General features: G+C 38.7%; 1 protein-coding gene across 1 annotated transcript in view; it reads left to right on the forward strand.

Annotated features, from left to right (window-relative positions):
• THSD4 (thrombospondin type 1 domain containing 4) overlaps positions 1–20,615 on the forward strand; it is a 209,720-nt gene extending 189,105 nt beyond the window's left edge. The window contains exons 13-18 of the mRNA XM_056499785.1: positions 571–775; positions 1,055–1,228; positions 9,595–9,768; positions 11,843–12,022; positions 13,912–14,056; positions 14,863–20,615. Of these exons, the coding sequence (XP_056355760.1) occupies positions 571–775; positions 1,055–1,228; positions 9,595–9,768; positions 11,843–12,022; positions 13,912–14,056; positions 14,863–15,005 (1,021 nt within the window). The 3' untranslated portion in view covers positions 15,006–20,615. The remainder of the gene's footprint in view (positions 1–570; positions 776–1,054; positions 1,229–9,594; positions 9,769–11,842; positions 12,023–13,911; positions 14,057–14,862) is intronic.
• Positions 20,616–20,829: the final 214 nt, after the last annotated feature.

Below are 20,829 nucleotides of genomic sequence, written 5' to 3' on the forward strand. Positions count from 1 at the left end.
AAATTGAAAATTACATATTTATACAAAGGTGACTAAATAAATGCAGTGAAATTTTGGAATGAGAAGGATATATCTAGAGATTTTTTCAGTCTCTAAAGTTAATTGTATTTGTTCATTGCTTACCATTTACTATTTTAGTTTTACTGATGAATGAATGCCTGGATGCATTTTGTGATTTGTGTGTTACTGGTCTTTTTTAGAGCCTTTGCTGCAGAAAATATTTATGCAGCACATCTTAAACTTTTTGGAAGTGTCATTAGAGCAGTAATATATATTATAGACTGATTCTTTTAAAAACCAAGCAGCTATTACAGGCTTAAGTAGCATTTGTAATATGTCTTGAAACCAGGAATTGTGCAATCTGTATCTGTGCTCATTATTAGCTCTCTGCAGGAGGGCTGTGTAAACAAGTGTGTGATGGTGCCTCATAAGGGATCCTTGCACACACAGAGACTGAAGTGTGGTTTTGTAGGATTCTGGACCAGGTCAGAATCATGCCATTCCAGTTCTGTTAAGATCAGTGTCAGAGAATTCTTTGTGCAACAAAGATATCTTTTTTTTGCACTTCAGCTGGGATATAGGGGAGTGGTCTGAGTGCAGCAAAACCTGCGGGCTGGGAATGCAGCACCGGCAGATCCTGTGCCGGCAGATCTACGCCAACCGCACGCTGACGGTGCAGCAGTACCGCTGCCAGCACCTGGAGAAACCCGACACGACCAGCACCTGCCAGCTCAAGATCTGCAGCGAGTGGCAGATCAGGACCGAGTGGACCTCAGTAAGTAGGATCCATTCTTTTGGGGCAGAATACCTCAGAAAGAATACAAATTTTCTTCCAGGTATCACTAATCAAATCAATTAATTTGATTAAAACAAGTGGAATATTTAAAGCCTTGGAAATAAGTCTTAGTTCAATAAATCCCTGCTTGACTATGGCCATCAGTTTCCTAACCAGAAAGATGTCTTAACAGGAATGAATGAGCTGTATGGTCCAGCTCCTTGGTAAACCACTGCAGTCCTTGCACAGAGTCCTGATGCAACCTCCCTTTTGTCACAGTGTTCAGTGCCTTGTGGAGTGGGGCAGAGGACTCGAGATGTGAAGTGTGTCAGCAACCTTGGGGATGTTGTTGATGACGAGGAATGTAACATGAAGCTGCGGCCAAACGACATCGAGAACTGCGACATGGGCCCCTGTGCCAAGAGCTGGTTCCTTACAGAATGGAGTGACAGGGTAAGGCTTCTCAGTATCTTTATCCTGCCCTAAACCTTCTAAAACAAGACCATCAGAATTTTAAACATCTGTACAACCATAAAAGGAGTAATCTTATTTTCTATGTTTATTCTTGGTCTTTTAAACAGGCAAAAGCAAACAAAACAATAATGATCCCAAGGGCTTCTTGAGTTTGTGTTAACATACAAGAATGCATAGAAAGGCAAGACTGTGGGTACATGGCCAAGTGTCCAGACTTAGAATTGGCTCTGAGTCTGAACTTCACAAAATATTGAGTGTGCTGAGCTTTATTAATCTTCCTTGCTTAGAGCTGAGTCTCAAGATTCAGACTTCTAAAAGTTTCCCTGCTGTTTTCTTAAGGGATACAGATTTGAAGTCTATTGTCTGGGTTTAAGTTCAATCCATAAACCAATTTTCTCATAGGTGTGAAAAGAGGGAAACAACTTCGTAAACTCAGGCAGGCTTGATTCAGGCTCTTGTATTTTGTGAAAGTGGATGTTGGGGTTAAATTTTCTTCCAGTGGGTCAGATTCTCTGCATGAAAGCAGTAAAACCAGTGGTGATTTAACTTGTTTCGGATTGTGTTCAGAGTTGTTCGATGGTGATATTTATATGCTTTCGTTAAGAGGCTTAAAAACATGGACTAAGAAAAGCCTGGTATTTTGGCCCAATAAATAAAGCAGAGATATTAGTGCAAAGGGCAAAGATTTTGTGTAGGGGAATAGCAGTGCTTTTTTTTCTTTCCTGCCTTTTTTTTTTTTTTCTTTCTTTTTTTTCTTATAGTTCAGTTCTTTGTACAGTGCTGTTAAATCCATTCTACCCTCAAAGACATGATTTGGCCCAGGTACTATCGCCCAGTCCAGTTTCACCACATAAAGCACAGACATTGCAGTGAAAACTCTAGCACCATTCTCTTCATTATTCAGAATTAAAAGCAGCTTTTGTGCAGGAGGTTATAACTGTAGAATGTTATTATGCTTATTTATATGTGTTAAATGAGATGTAGAAGCGAAGCAGGTAATGTGGAAAATGTTGGAGTTTTTTTCTTACCACAAACTTTTTAGGGCTGGAGAGTAAAGAATGGATTTTGTTACCTTCTCAGTTTATATAAGTGTACAGATTAATTTCTTCCAAATGCTTGCTACTGTAGTTGGCATTATTCATCATCACTTCTGCCAGGAGTGGGTTTGGAGTTTGATTCACAAAGAGGATGTAAGAAACAGCTTATTTCAGGAAAACAGTAGATTTGAGGTGGAACATACAGGATCTCCTAAGATTCACACACACCTCATAACTTGGATGTTGGGACGCTCGGGTCAGTGATTCCATGGCAGGCAGTGAAATACAGCAGCAGTGAACAGGTTTGCAAATTAAGGCCATTGGCTATTAGCTATCTTCTTGTGCCTTGAAAGGGCTGCATCTTAAAAGCAGAAATTTATCTTTCTTTGTAGAGGAGTGTGTTTCTGTTGAAAGACAAAAGAATTGTGTCATGGAATAGAAATGGTCATTCCCAGGTGTATGGGCTTTGTGTGTGTGTCATTTCCCCAAACAATTCCTTAAAAAGTACTTTCAGCCAAGCCACACTTTAACAATAAGCATAGATCAGCGATGGGCAGCCACAAATGGTTCAGATAAGCAGCCAAAAGTTCAAACGCTTTAAAAAAGCTTGTTCAAACCTCTTGAGTCTGCAAAACTGTGGTGGAAATCTCACAAGAACAGACCTTCTTTGTGAGATTTATTACATGCCTACTTCAAGTCCCAGCTGGAAATACCACAGAACAGTCTTTCCCATTGTATTTTGACATTTCAGCCGTGCCTAGAAATAAGAGGTAAAAGAACTTATCATAACTTGTGGAACTTTGAAATGGTTGAGTTCAAACTTAGTTACAGCTGGAAGAGAAGGCCTTTTCTGAACCCACTTTGCAAACACTTCATGTGTACAGTTGCACATGCAGCAAGCAGAGATTTCCAGAAGCCTGTCAGAGATTGGTTAGGCACATGCTTCCTTTTTCAGCAAGGGATAGATCCTGTCTGAACTGATGGGATACATGGGCCATTACAATATAGCCTTGGGTAACTAGCAAACCATCAAGAAAAAACCACAGCAACATTAAAATTACGGTTGTCTTTGCTGGCAGCAGATGTTCAATTTCAGGATTTGATAACTGTGGTACATATTTGTGCAGAATTTGACATGGTTATTCGTTAACACTGTTTTAAGAAAAGAGCATGGTCTGATTTAGGAATGGCGAAAATATTTTGTGTTTTCTTATTTTACTGAGACCATGCAAAGTTTTAATTGATGCAGAAATCATTCTAGTTACATATATTATCATTAAGTTTCTGTGGTTCTGATCTAGATGATTATAGCATTACTTTTTCTTAAAAATGACTTCAGCAATATTGCATATGTGCACTTGAAAAATCCGTATAGCACATACAAATTTGTGTGTAGGAGTTATGTTTCCTTCCCAGGGTGGGCTGTATGTTGCTTTACCCTGTAAATAACACTTGGCTGCCTTCTTGCCGTGTTCTCCAATCTTGTTTTCCCACAAAGTATTTATATATTTTATGGGCCACCTGTTTCACCCCATGGCATTGACCTCCTTGGTGTTGGTTTCTGCACACACTGAATTTTTATATATGTAATTTAAAACCCCTTCATGTTCCTAAGACAATGCAGTTCTTGATTTGTGGTATTTTGATAAACCGGTGTCAGAGTCCATTGAGTGTATGTTACACACTTTTACCTGCAAAGCTTATGAGGTGTGTGGCCACCATGTGCACTCTGGAAAGGAAGGAGGGAAAGCAATTCATTCTTGGGAAACAAACACTTCTTTTCTGAAAAGTATATGCTTTTGTTTCTTGTATGGGAAGTAGGTCTAAATACCATCTATTGCTATTCCCCAGGCTCGGTCTTGAGAGAAGCAGAAAGTTTTAGCCATTTCAATGGAAAAGATTATAGGTTCAAAGTCTGTAGTAGCAAACTGATACTGCTTGGTCTTACTTTGTGCCTAACTTTGCATTTATTGTTCTATCTTGAGCATAAATAAGACAATTAACTTAAGTTTCATGGCTTTGACTTCTATATGATCTTTAACCTCTTTTGCCTGTAGAGAGTCTGGACAAACTTTTGTGATATTTTTATGTGCATTTGTAGAAAGATTGCTTCCTGTCTCATAATTTTTTAAAGATGTCATATTGCATTAAAGCAGCAGAGTTCCACCAAACAGTGTCCATTAATCAGTGGAGTAAATCTGGTGAACCTTACTGAACTTAGCAGCAAAATGGGATTGATGGGAGCAGATGAGATTCTTGTGAACATTTCACATGACTGATTCTTTGGCAGCTCTAATTGCTGGAAAGTTTATTTCTCCTATGGGTCAGGAGCAGGAAACTGCATTCTCCTGATTTACAGCAATGGGAAACTCACCAGTGTTTCCTTCCAGCTAACTGGAGCATTTCCCTCCTGCATTTTTGTTTATTCCTCATCGCCATCTCCTGTATTCGTTTGTTTCTCATTTTATGTTTAGACTCTACTTAGAAAAGAAGCCAAAATACAAACAATTCTTAGATGTTAATGAGATTCTGCGGCCAAAATAAAATCTTGGGAAGAAAGAAAAATTGCTGCACATCAGGGGAACATAATCAAAACAAACCAAACACATGCTTTAGATTTCACTCTTCATTAGAAGGAGTAACAGCAATGCTTCTGTAATAATCTTCTGCAAGAGAACTGTAGTAAAAGGAGAACTTCATAAAAATCAATGCATTATTCCTCTCAATTCTAAATATTGCCTAGAAGTTTCAAGTGGGTTTTTTGGCCAGTCAAATGTGGAACCACCAATGAATATTTTAACTTACACTCTTCTTTCACTTCTTTTTATTTAAATCTGGATACTTCACTTAACATCTCTTGAATCTTGGGGAAAAAAATCACCATTAAACTTGTGCAAGAGTTCATTATTTTTTATCACCACCATTTATTTGTTTTAATATAAAATGAAGAGATAAAACACACTTTTTCATTGAATTCACATGAGATTCATATGGAAATGTAAGCTTTGCATTCTTTATGTATAAATATGTAACTCACTTCATCATTTGCAATGAAATATACAGCCAGGGTGGTTTGATAGAGGGGTGGCCAAGGTCTGCAGAGGTTTGTGGTTCTATCTCTAGACCTGGTCTTTGTCCCAGTTCAGCCCCTGAAGCCTGCCTGGCTTTACCTGTGGCCCAGTGTTGCAGGGAGGGTGGCAGGCAAGGGCCTGAGTCCAGGCAAGATCCCAGTGATGAGGCAGGTGCAAGATGAAGCTGAGAAGTGCATGCAGGGACAGAAGCCAGTCAGACACAGCCCAGTGACCCTGGGCAGGTCTGTGGGAGTGAGGCAGGACAGGGTCAGGCTGCAGAGTGAGTCCCATGGGGAGGATCATGGAAGTGCAGGCTGTGGCTGGGGAAAGGCACCTCTCTGAGGAAGCAGGGTGTGCCTGGGGCCAGGTGAGCTGGGCAGGGCCCCTTCAGTGTGCTGGTGGCTCTCCAGGCGAGGGGGGCACGCTGTGAGCCAGAGCAGGGAAGTCTATTCCCTGCTGGTGATAACTTGAGAGGGCATTGGTGCTGTGACCTTGGAAGGATGCCATGGAACTGCTGCACTGATCCAGCACCTCCTGTATGCATAGGTGCACTCTAAAGGGAAACAGTTTAAATCTAGGTATCAGAAAAAGTTTTGACAGTACAAAAAGATATTTCTTCCTACACACCCTTTTTTTTTTTCTTTTTTTTTAAGAAATCAAGCAGCTCCCAGTGAGTTTTTCCTTTGAAAATCTCTCCCAGTCTTGGAGCTGTGGCAGAAGATCTGAAATGCAATTCTGAGTGTATGATTGGAAAAATGAAGGTTATATAATCTGTCTAAAATCCCTTCTGAAATGGATTTACTCAGAGTAGGTGAAATAATACTAAGAAGTTTTATAAATGTATTTGAGACATAGATTTTTTTTTCTTTTGCAGTAGCATCAGGAGGATGACTGATAAAAGTCTTTACTATCTTGTGGGAAGTAATTAAGGTGATGAAGGTTTAAAGTGTGGTAGACAGAAATCCTGCACAAATGGGGGTAGTTTTACTCAAACTCAATTGATTGTTATTTAAAAACTTAATTAAGGCTAGCAGTGATGCTGAGACCCATGTGAAAGTTCTCTGGAGGCCTAGGAGAATTCCTGCTGCCACTTTCCTGAGGTCTGTTGCCCCATTTGAGGGTAATGAGTAGGGCTGGCACATTAGTGAAGGGGATCTGACACTGCTAAAAGGGGTTTTTTTGCTCTACTCCTGTCTTGTAGATGTGACAAAAATTCAGGCTTCCACTTACAGTTTTCCAAGTTTGCAGGAATTTGCTTTATTTTCCTGGACTGCTGCTCAGTTGTTTTCCAACAACTATCAGAGCCCTGAATGAGAGGTTTTATTTTTAGTTTTTAATGGGTATGGAAAGCTTCTGAAATTGAAGTCATGAGGAAAGGACCTCAGGAAGAGGAAAAATGGCAGACTCCTTAAAACACAGACAGAGGTTTCTGAGGAATTTGTGCCAATTAAAACAAGACTGTGAAACAAAATATCTTTAATAATAGGACCAGAATGAAGTTGCAGCTTGTGAAAGTTCCTCATGTTTCACAATGTTAGGTTATGGCAGTTACTGTGTATTAATGCAAAAAATCAATGGCACCAAATTGAAAGTAATGGGTGTGTCAATTGTGAAAACCAAGGGGAGAGGATTGATGATCCAACTCCCTACTCCCTGCCTTGGACATTAGAAATCCATTATTTTCACAGAGAAAATTTTTGCTGAAAAGGAGATAAAAACATGAAAAAACAAATACATAATGCAAAACATTCAGGTTTAAGTTTGCTTTGTAAATCCTTAGAGGGTAGTTAATCTGTAGTAAAATCTTGCAGCCGAGAGTGGAACAACCCTATACCTTCCCATTTGGTATTTCCTCTGTTATTTGATTTGCAAGCCTAGTTCATAACATAATCATTTAAAATGTAAGACTAGGGAGATTTTCTGGATGCCTTTACAGACTAAATTTTTTTCCCAGCTCTGGTTTGCAAAGCAGAAAAGCAAACTAGATTGTCAAATGAAAATTAGTTAGCAATAAGAAAAGTATTTGTAGAGTGTATGCGTAAGTTCTCTCTGCTTAATGTAATTGAACACCCTTGGAATGGGAACAGAATTGATTTCTGTGCAGTAGGTTGGAGCAGGAGCTGCAGTGTGGGGCTCAGCTCACCTGGGAGTGGCCTGTCTGAAATGGGTTACTTTAGTTGTAGTTTATATGAGCAGGAAAAAGTCCACTACTAGCACAGTTTACATTATTCTTGTATTTTCAAGGTTTTCTCACTTTACTCTGAAAAGGCCACCTTAGACCATGAAATTGGTTTGCTGAGGAGGTAAATCTATTTTATATACCTGCTTGAAGAGGGAAAATTTTGTTGTGCACCACCAACAGAAAAGGTTCATTATTTTACTACAAGGCATCATTTAAGAGATGCTTAATTACTTGATCTTGCAGATGGAGGAAGAAACCTGAATGTCTAGCTTTTCAAAAATTGTACTTTGTTAGAAAAATTGTTTCAAAAGAGTTGAATCACTTCTTTACTTTTCTAGGTATTCCATTTCAATAAAGCTTTGCTATTCTATTTGAACATACTGTGTGACATCAGCTTGCTGATAGGAAAAGTGGTTTTCTATTCTGCATCTGTGAAATAAGTGTAACATGAGTACATGTTTCACACAAGTAACCAGTGTTCCTCTGTGCAAGTGAGTGAAGAGCAGTTTGCAACCAATTGCTTTTTCAGCCTGGTCTCTCTCGAGAAGATGAGTGACTGTATTGCTTGGTCTTGTTGTTAATAGTGGTGTTGTCATGGCATCTGCTGCTTTCTAGTTGAACTATTGGAAGTGAACCCTGACACTGTTACCAATGGCAGCTAAATCAAGTTAATAGTCAACTTTGTGTTTCATTACCAGTTTTTTGACTTATTCTTAGTTAATAAAATTTTTAAAATGTTCTAATGCAGAGTTATATTAATTTACAAGGAATGTGGTGCACACAGTGGAAGTAATACACTGTTTCTGCTAATTACATTCTGTGTTAAATACAAAATCTGAAATAGCAATCAAATGCATCTTTTTATCTCATATATTACATATTTATTTGTGAGCTTCTTTGCATGTGTAATATAATAGTTTTGTTTAAATTCCATTATATACATATCTTTCAGTAAGCTGCACAGTAAGGTTTGTCTTTTATATTCGTGATCTAGGCATGGAATGCCAAATGCATTTTAACAGAAAACAAAAGGGAAGATCAAGAAATAATTAAGCAACAAAGGAACAGTCAAACATGAGACTTTATTTCCTTGGCATGTTTCTGTTTTTTAAATGTCGATAGTTTCATGCTGCTTAGGACAGTGAAATACCAGAGACTTTCCTGCTTCAGTAGATGAAAACACAAACTCTAAGGGCATAAATGGAATTTATCCTGTGATTTGTGAATGACAGGCATACTGTCTCTGAAGAGGTGACAAGAATCTGCATATTACTATTTAATAATAGCTTTCAGAATTTAGCTGTAACTTTGAGAATGGTGAACATTAGTTACTGGAAGTCATATTATTAAAAAGCGACATTGAATGCACAGAAGCTTTTATGGCCCCCTCTTCTAAAACTAATTTAAAACTTACAGTTGAAAAAGTTTGGGCAATAACTTGTGGTAGTTGCAGTTGTTTACTGAGGATTTACCTGAATATTTTGAAATGACCTGTCAAAATAATTTACATTTTTCTACTTTACTGTGCTGTCAGACTCTGTCAGTTTGTTATATGGAAAAGTTCCAGGATGTGCTGTGCAGTCACTTTACTTCCAGTCTCACAGCCCTCAGAGTCTTCCTAACCTCATCCTTCAGCCAGTGTAAGATCCACCTGGCTGACAGCTTGAATGCCTGGAGGAGAAACTTGGATAGCAAAACAAAGGCTGAAATAGGACTGCTGTCTGAAAAGCCTTTTATTGAGATTGCCCATTCTCAGAGCTATTAATTAGTGTGAAAAAAGAGGAATACAGTGAAAACTGGAAGAATTTATGGACAGAAAGAAGAAAGGAAAAGTAGGAAAGCTAACAGAAAGCTATAAAGATTTCTTTCTTAGCTAATCCTTTCATTTTTGACTGTAAAGACAGGTACTACTTGTAGTGTTTTCAGAAGTATGAAACTGTAAGACAATTTGCTGCAGCTGAAGTGCATGTAAAAATAATTTACTCTGCATAAATGACTGAACTTCTGTGACTGTGACTTGTCCTTCCGTGGGTGACCGTGCTGTTTTGCTGGCAGTGCTCGGCAGAGTGCGGGGACGGGATCCGCACGCGCTCCGTGGTCTGCATGACCAACCACGTCAGCAGCTTGCCCCTGGAGGGCTGTGGCAGCAACCGGCCCTCGGAAACCACTCCCTGCAGTAACGGGCCCTGCGCTGGGAAAGTGGACTGGTTTGCTGGGGGCTGGACACAGGTGAGCCAAGCACCAAGTCTAACATATCTGTTGCTTCTCTGCTGGTCTTTTGCTTATTAATTTGTATTTTGATGCAATAAAGATGTGTGCTGTAAGGTATTACTTTTCAGCATCTGCTTGGGTTTTTTTACTTTGATGGGGGGAAAAAAAACCAAACTTTGTTCTTCTTCTCCTCCTCTCTATCTTAATTTTTTGTTTTTCACCTACTGACCCAATGTATTTATGAAAAGAATGGTGACAGAATGCTGCTCAGCATGCTTAGGTAAACACCAAAGCAATGGATTTGCAATTCTTAAAGTAGAGCCTTTGTGATCCTGCATAAATGCAAGGACATACATACCTAAACATATGTATGTATATGAAATTTCCTAAAGACAAAGAAGGCAAAAAGCAATGGCTAAATCCAGAAGTTAGCTTTGGAATTAATGTACTGAAAATCATTGCAATAGGCAGAAGAACAAATTTTGGTTAGTGGCCTCTATACAGATACTCTTTCCTCAAAGTAAACTCTTCCCTTCCTCCACATCTAGTAGCCCTTCTTGTTACAAATGAACATTACTGCTGTCAGGCACAAAGGCATTTTAGAAGCTGTTAACTCATGCCCAGGCATTTATGTCCCTTTGTGTAGGCTCTGGCATAGCCTGGAGAGCCTTTGGGGCTGCTGGTGCCAGCACTTGGTGGAGCTGTGCTGTTAACTCACTGCACTGCAGGTCCCACAGTCCTTCCAGGAGATAAGGAGCTGGAAATTAAACTGGTACAGCTGAGGGGGAGATTACAGGGCTACTACTATGCTAATGCTTTCAAGTGTAAGTAATAATTATTGTCTATAAGAATATGTATAACAATAATAACAAATTCAAGTTTTAAAAATCTTTATCTGCAGTTCTAATAACAGATGGAATCCAGGCCTTGTTATTCAGATTGCTCCAGGTGGTGAATAGGAGCTCTGTACCCATTTTTGCTGTGCTGGAGAGGTGTTCAGTCGGTGCATCCTGATTGTTCTTTTAATTCACCTTCTTTCTTTGCATTGAATTGAATTGTTTGATGCACACAAGGATACAAAGCCTTTACTGATCTGAAAGCTGTGTCTGACAGCATCAATTCTACCAGCCAAGTCCTGGCTGGTCTATCTGGCTTTTAAGAGCAAAATGAGAGCAGTCCGTGGGGCAGAGCAGGGGGGAGCACTAAGGGCTGGCCTTCCTCTGCCAGAGTTAAGGTGGGATATTCAGATGGTGCCTTTAGGAGGAACCATTAAAAGAGATGTTTTGTGTTAAAGAATGTGCAGTTACTGTACTTCCTCTAGAATTTATTCGGGCGCATTTATCTTAAGGTTTTTCATTTAGCTCAAAGAGTTTTGTGGGCATCTGGTGAAGGGATTGTAAATTCTACCAAAAATATAAAGAAAATCCCCAGTGTTAGGAACATTTCATTGGTGTAGGCTGGAAAAAACCTTCTGAAAAGCTTAGTCCTTTATGCAACATAGAAACCAATATGTTGCTGTAATCATCTTCTAAAAACCTTTTTACGAATGCCAGAAACAGTATTGTGTGTGTACTTAACCTTTAAATGGGCAGTAGGAATCCAAGTAAGTCAAATTCGCTTTTCAGAACTGGAACCAACACTACATCACATAGATACTTGCAAACATGAAAATAATGAAATTATTATTATTATGAAAATAATACCTTGGCAGATCAAGGCATTTTCTAAAAACAGCACAGAATGTGAGGCTTTGTAAAGCTACAAAACTGTGCTCTAACCTTATAACCCTCTGAAGTTCAGTGCAGCACATAGAATCCTGCTTCAGCAAGAAACTGTTTCTGGAGAAAGTGAGTTATGCTTCTCTTTTGATTAGAATAATAAATGCCAGTTTCTTTTTGTAGCTACAAGTAAAACTACACTGAGATTTTTCCAGAAGTACATTTAGAGTCATATGTCTTCTTCACAGAGATAATTAGAAATACGTTTTGAGTCTGTGGTACCATGTGGTGTGGAAAAATGTTACTTTGTAAACAAGTCAAACGACATGAGAATAATAACAGATCTCCTCCCTTTTTTTTGTTCTCTGGTACAGTGCTCTACTGAATGTGGTAGTGGAACTCAGCAGAGAGAAGTGATTTGTGTTAGGAAAACTGAAGGTAATTTTGATGTTTTGAACCCCTATGAATGTTCAGATTTGGAAAAACCTCCCAGCCAGCAATCCTGCTACCTCAAACCATGTGGTTCTAAGTGGTTTCATACAGAATGGAGCACAGTAAGTCTATCATGTTTTCCTGTATCTGTACTTTGTTTGATGCATTTTTTTCTGTTTATATTGAAAGAGAGCACCATTTGCACACAATCACCCATCATGAAATTGATTTAATTTTGCACAGGAATGATAATAAAAAGAAAGCATACTCTGTGTGGTGGAATATAGAAACTTCAGGAAATCTCTTGACCAGAAAGAGACACTGCACAGTTGTCTTTCTATCATTGATGTCTTCTTCATAGAATCTTCCTGTTTTGTAAAGTTGGTTTGGCCCTTACAGTGAGACAGTATGGTGCACTTAGAAGTTCCTCTCAGATCTCTAATTTAATTAAAATTAAGGAGCATTTAATAAAGAATGAGGGATGTATTCATTTTATAGAGTCACTTTTTCCATAATATTTTACTGTAAACTCTTCACTGTAATACTTAGGACTTCACTAAGAGAAAATTTATTGTACAACTTCATGTATCTTCAGTTTCCCCTGGAAGTGAAGTGGCTACATTCACCACTGTGCCAAACATGGTTTGGTTTCATCTATCCTTCTGTAATTTCCTATATCTGACATAGTTTATTGCTTTTCTCTCCTCAAAAAAAAAATCAACATTTTTGTCCTAAATGAAGACCAGAAAGTTAATTTTCATCTTATAATGACATGACATGACATGACATTGTATTGAATGCAGTAACTTGGACCTTTGTTGAGCTGTAGGTCAGTGGCAGCTCTGCAATGTGGATGCAGCTCAGAATAATTTGTGTGAAATGTGATGTGAGTCTTGGTTCCATTCTAAGTGCTTAAGATCTCTGCAGAGCTGAAGTCCTTATGGCTGGATGTGGATGTGGAATAATTACACTATTCTATACAGGCATGTAACAGAAGAAACTGTAGAAAAACTCATGTTCTATTACTGTTGCACATGGCTGCCCTTTCAAATGTGGATAAAGGTTGTACTTAAAGATGAAAGAACAGTTTAAAAATACAATACTGAGACTACTGCGGGTAGTTTTTTACAATATATGATTTTATGATCATGATAAATTCTTTAAATAATGTTAGGAAAATAAATAATTCAGAAAGAAAACATTCTTACTACTTTGGGCTATTAAGATTTTAGTCATAAATGACCCAGGTTTAATTAAGTTTTTGAGCATTAGGTCAAACTGGACAACGAGCCAAATCTCAAAGACCTCACTCAGGCAAAATCCTTGGCCAATGGGGATTTGCTTCAATATGGGCAGAAATGTGTAATAATTGGCTTTAAAAGTACCATAACAAGCAAGTACAAAAGTCTCTGGCTTCATAACAGACCCTGAAGGAGCACAGAAATATTTCCTTTAGAAATTCAAAGAAACTTACAATGCTTAGTAAAATCACTCTGCTGCAAGAAGTGAAAAATAATTGAGTGCTAGAAAAAAATGGTAATTAAAATTATTCCTGCTTATATATTAATGGCCAAAGGGACAGTGTGGAGGCCAGGGCAGTCAAGTAATAAAGTTCAGTGCAGTTAAGTTCTTAAAGCAGGAAATGGGAACACTGTGGAAAGGGTAGATTTGGGAGATATATCTAAATGAGCAGAGAACAACCAGACTAATTAAAGAAGCAGATGCTAAGTAATGAATTCAGAAAGGGAACTGTTCTAGCTTGATTTCAGTTGCACTGCATCCACTATGTTTATTTGTCCAGTTTTTGCTCCTGTGGTCAAAAATGTTTGGGAAATCTTTAACAAAATTTTACCTGTATAGTAAGGGCTTCATAGGTAGAAAATGAAAACCAGTAGGGTGAAGTTGATAAAAGGCTGCAGTGATACCTGGCCTGGCATCAAGGTTCTCTTGTTTACTTCCTGTAATTACACATCTCCTATGGTGTTCCTGAACTTCTGCTTAATTGTTTCAGTGTTCCAAATCCTGTGAAGGAGGATTTCGGGTTCGGGAGGTGCGATGTCTGTCGGATGACATGGCAGCCAGTACTCAGTGTGATCCACAACTCAAACCTGAAGAGAAAGAACTGTGTAATACACAGGATTGTGTCCCTGAAATAGGTAATGCAGAGGAAACTTCTGTTTTAACTATGGAACTCCATCTAGTGGAGAAGTTATTTTATAGTCTTGCAGAGGCTTTAATAGTGTATTTTCTTTATCGAGTTCAGAGTTTTATTTTTACACAAAATACAGCTCTTTTCTGTGCTTTAAAACTGGGTTTCCAATAAAGATGTTTTCTTTTTAATGTGTAAGAAACCAGCTTATTCTTGAAGTTTCTGAGAATTTGAGAGATCTGCTTGTGTGAAAATGGTTCATACAGGGTGTTTTCTGCAGCCTGCTTGCATTCTCCAAGGTTTCTCTTGGAAGAGTATTTCAAACAACAACAAAAAAGGATCATTATATACTGTATTTGGAAGCAGGTTCTATAAGAAGCAACAAAATTAAACTAAGGTATTAAGTGCAATAAAGTGGTTTCCTTTTGTATAATTAGCCTTGGAATTAGTCTCCTACAAATTTGATTTTTATAGTAATGAGAATGGCTAGGAAGAGAAAGATGCAAGAATTTAGAGGTAGTTTTAACTCTGAATGGTCTCCAACAACTTGCAGTTGAGAATTTTCAACATACTTTAAGATAACAACATTAAAAACCTGGGGAAATGGGTATAGCTACATTTCTTCCATGCTTTATGCATCTTTACATGAAATCCTAAATAATCTTACTTATTTGCTTAGATAACCTGTTCTGACTAGACAATGAATGCTTAAATACAGGTCCAAGGGGTTTTGCATGGTAAAAGGAAGGGAACTGGTTATTTATTGCTCTAGTACTGCTTTCTTTAGTTTCTTCTCTTTCCTTCTCTCCGCAGATGAGAACTGCAAGGATAAATACTACAACTGCAACGTGGTGGTTCAGGCCCGGCTCTGTGTGTACACCTATTACAAAACAGCCTGCTGTGCCTCCTGCACCCGTGTGGCAAACAGACAGCCAGGCTTCCTGGGGCACAGATAACAAATCCTGCTCTGCTCAGAGCAGCAATGGCACTCTTCACATGGAGCTTGAGCAGTGCTGCTTTGACTGCAGCAGTTGTAGCTTCTTAGAGATGGGGTTTGTGTTGCTGAGTGCATCAAGACTATGGTTAAATCTCACACCCTTTCAGTTACAGTTATTGTGCAGTTATCTCTTTTAAGATGTTTGTTGTAAAATCTTTTTTTTTTTTAAAGCATTCATTTTTAATGATACTATTATTTGCACCTGCTCATCAGATAATTATTTAAGGAATATAGTGGCCTTAAGATTGTGAAATTAATGAAAGCTAAAATCAATTGCAGGCAATTACTGGAGATAATTGACCAGTATGGATGCAGCTGCTCCATTATTTTCTGAGTGCTGACTTTCACTTGGTATTTTGGACTGCCTTAAGTTAGAGGACTAAATCAATGAAACATGCATGAGAAAAATGACTTCCCAAAGAACCGGACCATTGAAAAGCATTTATCATCAGTTTCCTAGCACTCTATATTTTTAACTACTTCAGTCCATTCATAATAAATCAGAGTCACTGTTAAGTTCTTTTGGTTGTCCTTTTAACTGATGTCCTGTCCTTAGGCATCAAATATATACACACTTGACTGCCAGAAGGTGCCTTTATATTTAATTCATAAGCTCGTGAAGATACACTTTTATAATTTTGTATGGATTTTCAAATATGTTTCCTAGCAGAGTGACAGTAGTGTCTGGCTCTGTCTCTGCAGCTGTCAGTGAAACAGGTTAACCAGAAAGGTGAAGAGTCTTTGCTGGTATAAAAAGTGATTGTTTCCATTGGTGAGGTCTCTTTTCTGTAGGGGGGCTTATTTCAGAACTGGGATCTTGCCTAATTCTTGTCTCTGCACTATTGTTTTAACAGCTGCCAAACCAAAGTACATTGTTCAGACCTAGTCTGGATATGTCACCAGTTTCTGAAACAACCACCAAAGGACAGAGGCCTGTGTGCCTTATAGCAGTCTCTTATCTTGGTATCAGGCAGCAGTATGAATCTAGTAGCTGAGTATCTGTAAAAAGGGGATCTTAGCTATTGACATTCTTCAGGTTTGGATCAGTTATTACAACATATTTGTCAATTTTTGCTCAATCTTTCATTGCACAGATCTATTCATTACTATTACTATTACCTTTTCTGTTACTCAAGAATGGCTGCAGACTTAAAGCTGAATTTAAGTGGTGATTTTTCATTTCTGCAATTACTGTACTCAGCCTTGAGACTTGCTAAAAGCAAATAGTGTACTATGCAGTGCAGATGAGGTTTTGCATTATCTGCATATTTCCTAGCCTTTGTTTGAGAGGTCTTTCAAATGTGTAAATAAGGCTGAGGGGGGAAAATAAACACCTCTGCTTTTTCAGCTGTTTATTACAGCATATTGCTTGTAAATTAGGGATGCCCATCTATGCATCTGTTCCTAAGGTGCCTGATGTCCGAGTTGTAAAACAGCTGTAATAGTCTGTGTTCAGGCATTCCCAGAGATGTGGTTAAGGTATCCTGCCACGGATGCAGAGCCATGTTTGAGCCTCCTTTTCTTACCACTGCTTTGGTGGAGAGGAACGCTGGGAGGCAAAGGTTGCTGGTTGTGAAACCAGTCCCATCAGCTTGTGTGCTGGAAGCCACAGGAATGTGGAATTCCTGTAGTCTGAAAGCTGCCTTGCATTGAGATTAACTTCTGAATGTTTTGATTTAGTCACTCTTGAAAAGTATATTTTGGACATGATGAAATACTACTGTTTGGCTACATGAAATGAAGAAGTGTTTCCCCTAAAATTTGGAGGTACTCTTTGTGACTATAAATTGTTGTATATCCGCCAAAAATGCCATTGGCTGTTTCTGTATGCTTTGACTTGGGCTTTTTCACTGTAAATAATACACATTAAGTTGTTATAAAAAGAAACTCTTAATTAAGAAACTTCTAATTCAAGTTATTAATCTTTGACAGTCCTCCTGTTCCCTTGTATTATGAAGATTTATTCATTAAGATAACTTACAGATTTGTTATCATATTATATTCCTTAGATCCTTGACCAAAGAATGATATGGATAAAGTGCAGTGTAAACAGCTCTGGAATCCAGTACTTCTGAATAGAGATTTTCATCTGTGTATCTCATTGCAGCAAATCTTGACATACATTACATAATTTTTGCTGTTGTCTCTTTCGTCCTAAGGAAGTGTTTCCTGTCAGCTTGAGGGAAATATCCTGTATAAAAAGGCTTCCTGAAAACCCCAAGGCGAATGAGATGCAGAGGGAATCTGGTTTGCAGTCACAGAACAAGTTCTTCTTACATGCTTTGGCTGTGAGACCATCAGTGACTTAGCACATAGGCAGATCCTCCTATTTTATAAAATCTGTTATTTTGCTCTGCAATATATGGCCATTAGCTTACTTTACAAAGATGATCATCTTGTAGGCTCTGCTAAGCTGCCACTAATGAAAACAGTGTTTGTGACAGCTATCAAAGAATATATACATACACATAGCAGTATAAGCCTGTATTACATCTAATATATAGAGCTTTGGATGTAGTGAGCTGTGGTTATACAAATTGTACTTTTTTTTTAAGTAAAGAGACATTTTTCAGATGTACCAGGTAAAACAAAAAAAGTACGTTTTTACCTAATTAAATATCTAATGGTAAGGAAAGTGCCAGAGTACTGCTGAACCTAGTAATCTTCTCATGTGTCAGCATTATTAAAATACTTGTTCCTGCAAAATGAACTAATGAGCCCTTTTCATCAGCACTTTGATACACAAATATTGTCTGCACAAGTGCTGTGCTAAGATTTCACCATCTCACAGAGCATGATTTTGAAGTTGTGCCTATAGCAAGTGTTTGTTCTAATGGAGCAGTGTCCCAACTTAGGATGATGCCTGCAGAGGATCTTACTTTATTTTCTCTAAGTTGAAGGTGGCCTTAATGAATGTAGAAGACTTAGAGCAGATATTAAACCAGTATAAGTAAGAAAATAATGTATATTATCAATTGCAACTATCAATTATGCACACTTCAGATTTTTAATGTTTTAATTTCTTTTTCTGACATTTTAACATCAGTCAAAAGCATGCAGAATAGTGAAAAAAATGCCTCCTGGCCTTGAAGATGCCTTATGCAATCCAAGAAGACCAGAGTAAATTAAATGCTTTATTGAGAGAGTCCAGGTGCTTATGGGGAAAACCTGCATGCAACTTCCATGTCTTACAGACATACACCTGGCCAAAATCAGCTTCATCCAGAGCAGGCTCTGTGTCTCAAAGCACTTTCCTTTTGGAATGGAGGATTCCTGGTGCAGTTGTTTATCAACTTACCAAGGGCTTGTCAGGGTTTGCTAGCTCCTGTGCAATGTCATCTTCAAGCATGTGTAGGTAGAATTCCTTGTGAACCCCACATGCACACCAAATCTGAGAGACTGAATTCATGGAGTCCTCCCTTCCTCTCCCAGAGATGATGTGGAAGCATGAGGGTTGCTCTTGTGGGAATGACCCTGTGATTGTGTCTGTCTTGGCCAGCAGTGAGACAGTGTTTGCTTTGCTGTCTGTGACCTTCAGCCCCCAGGGCCCAGAGTAGGGAAGGGCTGTTGGAGTCAGGCAGTGCTGGGGAGTGTAGCACAGGAGACCTGGGTGTGCTGCAGCCCTGCCAGCCCTGAAATCCTCCCATCCTGGGTGGCCACAAGCTCAGTGCAGGACCACCCCTGCACTGGGAACTGCTGTCATCCTCATTACACACATATACTTTTCCTCCTTTTTCCCAATACTTCAGCAAATAGAGAACTTTGTGTATGAATAAAGCAGTGTTTGTTATTGCTTAGATCCCAGTTTTATGGCAATATGGTGCAGTCTTGTATCAGTCATATAGTCATAGTCCTAGGAAGTGCCAGTGCTCATCACTGAGGGAGGAAGGAGGGAGGTGCTCAAACAGCCTATGGCTCATATAGTAGGCTTTGCCTCCTCTCTTTGTAGTGTGTACCAGTGTAAGTAGTAAAATGTGCCTTTTAGGGCTTTGCTTTTCCCCGTCCTCATCCTGATCTGTCTTTTTACACCAACACCAAGGCTTCTCCTCTGCTTCTTATCTGACTTTCACCCCTTTGACCTCTGGATGACGATATTAAATATTGTGGGAATTACTGAAAATCCTGAACTGGCCTTTGGTTTATAAGAATCTGTGTTAGAAATAGGCCATGCTGTTAAGAGAGCTGTATTTTTGCCAGCCCCTGGATTTTTGTGTCTGTGCATATCTATGTTGGCTAGTTTTAAATGCAAGTAGTAAAGGGTAAAGGATATACTGAATACCTGTGCAGTGAACCTGTGGTTGCACAGCTAATGAAGTCTGTAGTGACTCTTTATTCTCTTATGTAACATCTATTGCACAGAAAGAGTTATGGTCCTCACAAAGGAAAAGCTGTGTGTTTACCTAGTTTCCTTGAGACAGTATCTCTGACTTCTTAGGGCTGTTCTGTATATTGGGCAGATAATTTGTGTGTATGCCTGTAATTGGAACAAAAAACATGAAATTTTGAGCATGAAAGTAAACTTCATTTATTTCTAAACTTACAGAATATTTGTGGGAGATTAAATTAGGTATTGTTTAGAAAACACAGTAAAATAATTATTTCAACATCAGAAATGAAAAATCACCCACTAAACATTTTCAATATATTTTAAAGCAAGGTTGTAATCATTATAATGTTTCACTGTAGGCAAAATTCAGACCAGAGGAAAGGGAGAAAATTCCATTTAAGGGAATTCATAGTAGACCTGAATTTGGTTCTTTGCTTCTCAGTTTTTACTAACCAGAAGTTCAGAGGAGTGAGAGTCCCCAGTTTCCTATATCCCCATGTACTGTAATTGGATACAGATAAGCACCACCATACCATCAAGACCGGTGGCCTTGGCAGGGTTGGGTACATACGAGCTTGTGAAGTCCCATCATAGGCACTCAGGATCCAAGAGAGGATCAGGAAGGACGGGAGACAAAAGAAACCCTAACTTTTTTTTTAATATGTATAAAATTGTCTACTTGACCCTCATAATTGATTTTGGCAGAAGGATATACTTTATTATAACTTATTTTGTTGTTATTTGTAAATACAAGATGTCTATGGGAAATATGTAATTCTGAGCTGTGTCTATGGAACAAGCCACTGCACCAAAATATTTCAAATATTTAGAATAGGCAGATTTTTTTATTAAAAGGGACCTAATATGTATTTATTTACATATACCATTCAAATTTTGTCCAGCTTTTTCATTATACTAACCCATCTTTTTAGAGAATTTTATAGCACAGGTATTACATATATATTTTTGTATATATGTCATACTGTAAATCCATAATACAATTTTCTAAACTTTCTGATTAGCCAGTTCTTTGAGTGAATTAAAGGGGGAGAGTGTAGGCAAATTGCTTTCTGACTCGTTCAGGAATATATATCCGTGGCAATGTACCTGAACCAGAACTGTACAGCATCATTTTCATATTGTACACATTTTCTCTTTGATGAAAAAATGTTAACTATTTTTGTTTATGACTAATTTATTTTTTATTATTGTGAAAAAATAAAGTAACTCAATATGAATTTATGTGACACGTTTGGGGTTTTTTAGTTGAGTTCCGTGAGAATTCCCTGTCCTGTCCCCCGGCGCCGGAGCCGTTCCCGGGGAGCGGCCGCCAGGGGGCGCCATCCCGCCCGCTCTGAGGGGACGGGCCGGGACGGGCGGGCCCGCGGCGCGGTGTCGCCGCTGTGTCCTCGCTGTGTCCCCAAGGTGTCCTCGCTGTGTCTCCAGAACTTCAAAG

Source organism: Oenanthe melanoleuca, chromosome 10 (genome assembly GCF_029582105.1).
Source record: "Oenanthe melanoleuca isolate GR-GAL-2019-014 chromosome 10, OMel1.0, whole genome shotgun sequence".
Classification (NCBI taxonomy): domain Eukaryota; kingdom Metazoa; phylum Chordata; class Aves; order Passeriformes; family Muscicapidae; genus Oenanthe; species Oenanthe melanoleuca.